The sequence below is a fragment of the Frankliniella occidentalis genome, unplaced genomic scaffold (genome assembly GCF_000697945.3).
Source record: "Frankliniella occidentalis isolate FOCC.00 unplaced genomic scaffold, Focc_3.1 Scaffold25, whole genome shotgun sequence".
Lineage (NCBI taxonomy): Eukaryota > Metazoa > Arthropoda > Insecta > Thysanoptera > Thripidae > Frankliniella > Frankliniella occidentalis.
Genome location: NW_026267155.1, coordinates 2470628 through 2476802, shown reverse-complemented (window position 1 = coordinate 2476802; position 6175 = coordinate 2470628). Strand labels below are relative to the sequence as shown.

Genomic DNA, 6175 nt, shown 5'->3' with positions numbered 1-6175 from the left:
ACAAACAGAAATGTAAATGAAGTTGTAATATTAATGAAGTGTTCTGCACAATTATACGGTTGGAGAGCACTGCAGCAGTTTCACCACAGTGAAGAAATGCAGCTATGGAATTTGGAAGTTTAGAGAAATAGTCACAGTATGTTGAATCGAGAGAAAATCCATTGACTAATCAGAATGCAGCTTGGAGATATCTTCATACTCTATACTTGGTATTACTCTTCCATTTAATGGACCCTACACAAAAACAGAAAAACAAATAATTACATGTTAGTAACTAATGTGATCATCATCATTGTTCTAGAATGAAAATATTGGCATTGACAAAAACAGAGACTTACAGAATCAATTTTTACAGTAGCACAAAACTTGTCAGTATCCAGCTTTTCAAGTGTGGCTGTATTTCCTCTATATGCTCCATTAACAATCAAAACTTGGCGGCCTGCAAGTGATTAAGAGGTAATAAAATTCTCTCCTGAAACATCCTATGTAGAGATATTAAAAATCATGTCAACTTACCTATGGCAGGAATAACTGTCTCTAAATGAGCCTGATCAAGCTTCAGTTTCACATTCAAGTCAAATAAACGGACAACAGCAGAGAATTTGTCCTTTAGAGCTACAACAACCCCCTTTTGCTTGTAGTACTTTTCTCCTAGAGACTTTGTCATTACTTTTACAACAATATTCTAGGAAGAATGAAATCCAAGGTTAATGTTTTACAGCTACCTCTTCAGGAATTTAATCACTGAAGTACAGTAAACAAGTAGTTACCTCAGTAAGCCAGTTGGGTTTTCGATGAGCATTTTCTTTTCTATTTTCCTCTTCCTTAATAATATCATCTAGTGCTGATGCTTTCCGTTTTTCACCTTTTTCCCGAATGCTTCCAGAAGTGCTGGCACTACTTGAAAAATATTTCTTTGTAGAGGGTAATTTGAATTCAGTGGGTGCTAATCGTTTCGCATTCTCATCTTCTTCTTTCTTCTTTAGAGCAAGGTTAAGCTTGATTTGTTCAGATTCATTGGACCTCACTAAGTCAGTTGCAACATGGTCATGAGACGAACCTACTCCTTTACCTCGCTCAATCTGCAAATACACTTCAAATTATTAAAGTTATCATCCCAATAACATCTCATTGAAATGTAAAGTTCAAATCATACCTGCTTTTCTAAAAATTGCATCATTCTGTCTTGGTCATCACGATCCATTTTCTCCTTCTTTGCTAACGCTTCCTGTAGTGCGATTGTGGCAGGGTCTCTGTCAATGTATGTGACAAACCACCCTTTTTCAGTTTCGTCAACAACACATTTACCCTCTCTTCCCAGGTACTTAACAAATTCAGTCAACGTTTCCCATTCTGTAGCATTCATGTGTATGTGTTCTCTCCAAGCAATGTAATCCTGATAAACTCGATTTGCGGGGACTCGTTTAGTTCCAAATTGGCGCCTTAACAGTTCCAGGTAACCATCAGCAAACTCCCTAAAACAAATCAAACATTACATTATCATTGCATCAGGATGAAACTTTATGTAAAACAATAAAAGATGAAATAATCACCATCTACAGTAACCAAAATCCACATACTTACTTAGAAAATTCACTCAGGTACTTAGAAGCGTTATCAGCGAACAATAATAGTTGTCTTTGATGAGATTCTGATGTCATGTGGCATTTAAAACCATTTTCATCTCGGCACTGTTTTTGACACATCTGACAGTACCATCTTAGTTTTTGTAGACCTTTCGCCTTGATTTTGTTTGCTATGTACTTGGGTGTCCCAACCTCGTGTTTACCCATCCTGCAGAGGAGAATATAAAAATAACATTGAATTTGACATTGTGGATGCCAATTGTTATGGATGGTGGAAGTAACCACATACAGATAAATAGAAGAAAACAGAATAGTACTAGAAAGACGAATAACCTCAAAAGTATATAGCGACAAGATTAATCAAAATACAGGAGAAGTTCAGAACAGGACTTTGAACAAATTTGAAGAGTAACACGAAGCGTATAGGCCCGTTAAATTGGATAAAATTTTAGTAGACAAATCTTTAGTACTTACTTGTCAAGAAGTCAAGAATATTGACACAGTCCAGTCTGAGCCAGTCAACTTTCACAACAAAACGTAAGGAAGTCTGCTGCTAGGTTACGTAAGTAAGTATGAAAAATTAAACAGACACAACACAGACCTGCATGCTTGCGGATTGTGAAGTTTTCATCAAAACTGGTATATAAAATTCTCTTCCCAAAGATATCTGGTTTAGAATAAAAAGAGCTGCCGAATAATCGAAAGAAAACAACAAGAACTAGAAGGGTGTCTTGTTTGCAAGCAGTACCGTGGCATCTGTAAAGTGTCTTTTCCTTGCGCAATGCACTTTGATTTGTGATCTTTGGCATTCACTCGTTTAATTAGAGGTTTGTACTGAATGACCTATGCTACCGATTTGCGTTTACTTGTATTGTGTTCGCTATATTTATGGGAGCCCTTTTGTTCTGCTTTGTGCCACTCTCCCTGCCTTAGGCCACAAAGGGTGATTTGTTTGCTTTCTGGGAAATATTGAGTATGCCTTTTTAGTCAACTAGCGATTCATCTAGGACTGTGGTGTACGACTAAATGGGTTTTGTACTACAATTTGCTCTTTTCATCTTATTATGAAATAATGTGCATGACCAGCCTTAATTTTGGATTGAGAGATTTCTTGTTCACCTTTGTTTTCCTAGGATGAATCTAGTCTTGTCACACTTCTATTTAATGATCCACTTCCATAATTTCAGAGTTTTCATAAGCTACAATGGCATCCAGCTCCGTTAGTCAAGAGGATGTTGAGAATGATTTTGAGTTGTCATCACGGCGGTCAAGGATTAGAACAGCACGGGCAAGAACAGTCAACCCCACATCTAGAATTGGTCCGTTTACAAATTACTATGATATGTTAACCTCCCAGTGAGAATTAGTTTGTCATTAGTTAAGCATTCATCATTATTTCATTTTTTTCAGGTGAGATTGATGATAGTCTAGGAGAAATGAAAGTATCCGAATCTCTCAATATTGGAGGCCAGAACTGTGGGGAGCATGATGCCAGCCCCAAACCTCTCAGTAGAACCAAAGAAAAGCGGACCAATCGAAATGTCCCTGTCAGACAACCACTTGCTGATCATCTTAACAGGTAAGATTAGCCCCTCACAAATCAAATCCCATTTTTAAATCTTAAATCATGTTGCTTAAGCTTAATTTGTTCCCTTTTTGAAGGCCTAATCACTTGACCAAAGGAAAGCAGCCCCGTGACAGACGGAAACTTCGAGAGAAGCGCAGGAGTACTGGAGTTGTGCACTTGCCCTCAACTGAGGTAGCAAATAATCAAATTATGTATTTGTGCTTTTCCAACATGTTTTGCCTTTTTTTGTATAATATCTTTTATTCTGCAGTCCACTGGAGGAAGCACTGGTGAGGATGATGGTGATGTGCTATCAATGACAGCTGAAACAAGGCGCAACACTATTCAAAATGAACATTTGGCTCATGATTCTGTCCCTGAGGAACGAGGGACTTCAAAGGTTTACTCACAGAGGAGAAGTAAAAGGTAAGTCTATTCAAAACTTAATTATTGAATCTGTAAATATGTAACATTTATTATTAAATTTTCCTTACTTAAACTTAAAATATGAATAATATAGGACACAACTGTTTTCCATTTATATCTGTATTATTATTACGACAAACAAATTGCTCTTAAGATCAAGATGTGGATGAATTTTTTTTGTATGCTTTTACGAAGGGAAAAAACATTTGTTAAGTCACTCTTGGTTTAAGCTTCTATCCATGTTGCCCACAGATGTATCAGTCCCCTCACTATGGGTTTTAACAACCAATGTTTGTTGATGCATTCTGATATTCCACTGCTGTCAGTTTTCAAGTGAGACTCAAAATTTTGTGTAGTTGTTTCTGCATGAAGTGTGTTGGCAAAGGAATATTTGGATTTTAATCAAGAGTGAATCAATGTGCATGGAATGCATAAAAATTCATATAATGAACCACCTTTCTTGTCCATTTAACTGAATGCAAATAACCTGACCCTATGGAACATGTAGTATAATCAATTTTTCCTATGCAAATGTGGCTTTGACTACATACTTCTTTCTGCATAAAATTATTCTCTTAAGAATTTGAAACAAACGTTTAGGGGCCGCTCACAAATTACATCACACCATTTTCGACCATTTTTCGACCTTGCGTCCCCCATTGTTACAGTTAATCATGATTTTGACTCACCCCACCCCCCTCTAGGATTCATATCTTCGCATATTGACTCACCAAATGGCGCGCAACTTTCGAAAATGGTGATTGATTTATCAACGTGCAGAGTGAGTAACTGTGTGACGTCACAGGGTCCCTGACCCCCCACTACTGCTTTTGTCACAACTGGTCACAAATTTGACTACCCCGCTCCCCCACCCCCACTAAAAATTGGACGTAATTTGTGAACAGGCCCTTCGGTATTCTGTTATTTTATTTCCTTCTTGCATCTTACCTAATTAGAATTTCCTCTGATCTATGAATTGGATGTAAACCATAAATTGGGTGTAAACTTCAGCATGGCTATCTGTACATAATTCTAAGTTTCCTGTTGCTCCTCAAAGTGTTCTCCAATTTTTTATTTCTTACTCCAGTCTCCAGTATTGTGTAGGTATTTAAAAAAACAAAATTTAATTACAGCCCTTCAGATCTGGAGGCAGATGATGAAGATAACCAAGATCTTGACAGTCTCAATCAGTCTGACTCTACAGTTAGTAGTGTCCCTCAACAATGTCGCAGGCCGGGCACACCAACGGGCGAAAACTCTGAGGAGGTAAGTGAAAATTATTTTGTCAATTAAGTCTTTCTTGTACAAACGAAATGAACTGTTGTTTTCTGTTTTAGCTTTTAGAGCGCGCCAAGGAAGAAAACCGCAGGTTGTTATGTCTCCTTGAAGATAGGGATCACAAAATAAGTGTTCTAGAACAAAGAATTTCCCAATTGCATCGGGAGATGACAGCAGAAAGAGAAAGATTGAGAGATGAAAATGCAGCCCTCATACGTGCCATGGCTTCACTAGCATCAAACTAAATCTTCACAGTAATTTTGTGAATATATTCCTGCCATGAATTTTACTGATGTAAAATGTATTACCAATTTCAATCAGAATTTGTTAGATGTGAGATTTTTTTTTTTCGTGGTCGTTCAGCTCATTGTAGGTTCATATCATGATCATTGATCGTTATCTGCTTTCCAGCTATTCATTTTAACCTGCTTTTTAGTGGTAAAGTGTTTTCTGATGTGCTGTGTAAATGATCATCCCACTTTCTGTAATCATTAGCTAGTAAGACATCAGGTTTTGGCTTATAGTGGTAATGATCTTGCTCTTGCTGATTGCCCCCAAAACATTGCTAGACAGAGAGCAATAGTTATAGTGTATATTAATTTTTAAGTGGCTAGACTGGAGTTATACTAGCAGACTGTGAAACATATTAATTTATAGTAGGTGACATTTTTATCTCGTTTTTGGTGAGTGACATGAGTGACATTGTTGGTTACATATTGTATAAAGTTCTGGTGAATCTACATTGTGTATAATTTTCTGAGATGGGAACATAACTTTTCTCTATTGCATTTACAGTACTTGATTAAAAAGCTCCCATTCTAGCTTTAATACTGTTTGCATGTTATTTGTATGGCTGTTAATGTTTTGCTTAGCCATCAGTTATCAAAAGTTTTGGCTCTAAATAAGGCTAAAACACTAATTGCACGGCTAGGTGTTTACAATTTGTAAACAAATTCTGCTGGTGCACTGATCCCTCACTTTACCACAAATGAGTTTTGCATCTATTTGTGAGTCTGTCTTTGTGATTATTCCTTACAGTTTACTTAAATCTGTTGAAAGTTCAGGAATTTGAGCTCATGCAATTTTGCAAAAAGTGACAGAAGGTGAGGTGCTTCTCAGTTTGTCATTGGCTGTGATTAGTCTGATTATAATAGCTACATGATTATTGTATCAGCTTGGTAGAATTGTGTGTGTACGCACATCTCATTGCACATAATATTATCAATGTCAGCAGTTTTGCTGAAATTTCCTTGATCTGGCTAGGTAAAATTTACCTCTGTATTGTATAGAATGATAAAACTAGCAAGAGATCTCTTTT

The 6175-nt window shown here is 36.9% G+C and overlaps 2 protein-coding genes across 4 annotated transcripts; one reads left to right on the top strand and one right to left on the bottom strand.

Moving 5' to 3' along the window:
* Positions 1 to 9: 9 nt before the first annotated feature.
* LOC113206700 (DNA/RNA-binding protein KIN17) lies at positions 10 to 2211 on the bottom strand. Its single transcript, XM_026422908.2, has 7 exons — positions 2061 to 2211; positions 1585 to 1794; positions 1157 to 1475; positions 771 to 1082; positions 517 to 685; positions 339 to 439; positions 10 to 234 (listed from the first exon to the last, which is right to left on the bottom strand). The coding sequence occupies exons 2-7, from the start codon at positions 1791 to 1793 to the stop codon at positions 166 to 168; spliced, it is 1179 nt and encodes a 392-aa protein (XP_026278693.1). The 5' UTR covers position 1794; positions 2061 to 2211; the 3' UTR covers positions 10 to 165.
* A 54-nt stretch (positions 2212 to 2265) lies between these two features.
* LOC113206703 (PRKC apoptosis WT1 regulator protein) lies at positions 2266 to 6169 on the top strand. 3 transcript variants are annotated; one of them, XM_026422912.2, is made up of 8 exons: positions 2266 to 2413; positions 2774 to 2905; positions 2997 to 3165; positions 3249 to 3345; positions 3425 to 3579; positions 3832 to 3912; positions 4713 to 4845; positions 4917 to 6169. In XM_026422912.2, the coding sequence occupies exons 2-8, from the start codon at positions 2791 to 2793 to the stop codon at positions 5100 to 5102; spliced, it is 936 nt and encodes a 311-aa protein (XP_026278697.1). In that variant the 5' UTR covers positions 2266 to 2413; positions 2774 to 2790; the 3' UTR covers positions 5103 to 6169. The 3 variants fall into 3 exon arrangements, with proteins under 3 accessions (XP_026278697.1, XP_026278698.1, XP_052121239.1); XM_052265279.1 differs by lacking the exon at positions 2266 to 2413 and adding an exon at positions 2469 to 2602; XM_026422913.2 differs by lacking the exon at positions 3832 to 3912.
* Positions 6170 to 6175: the final 6 nt, after the last annotated feature.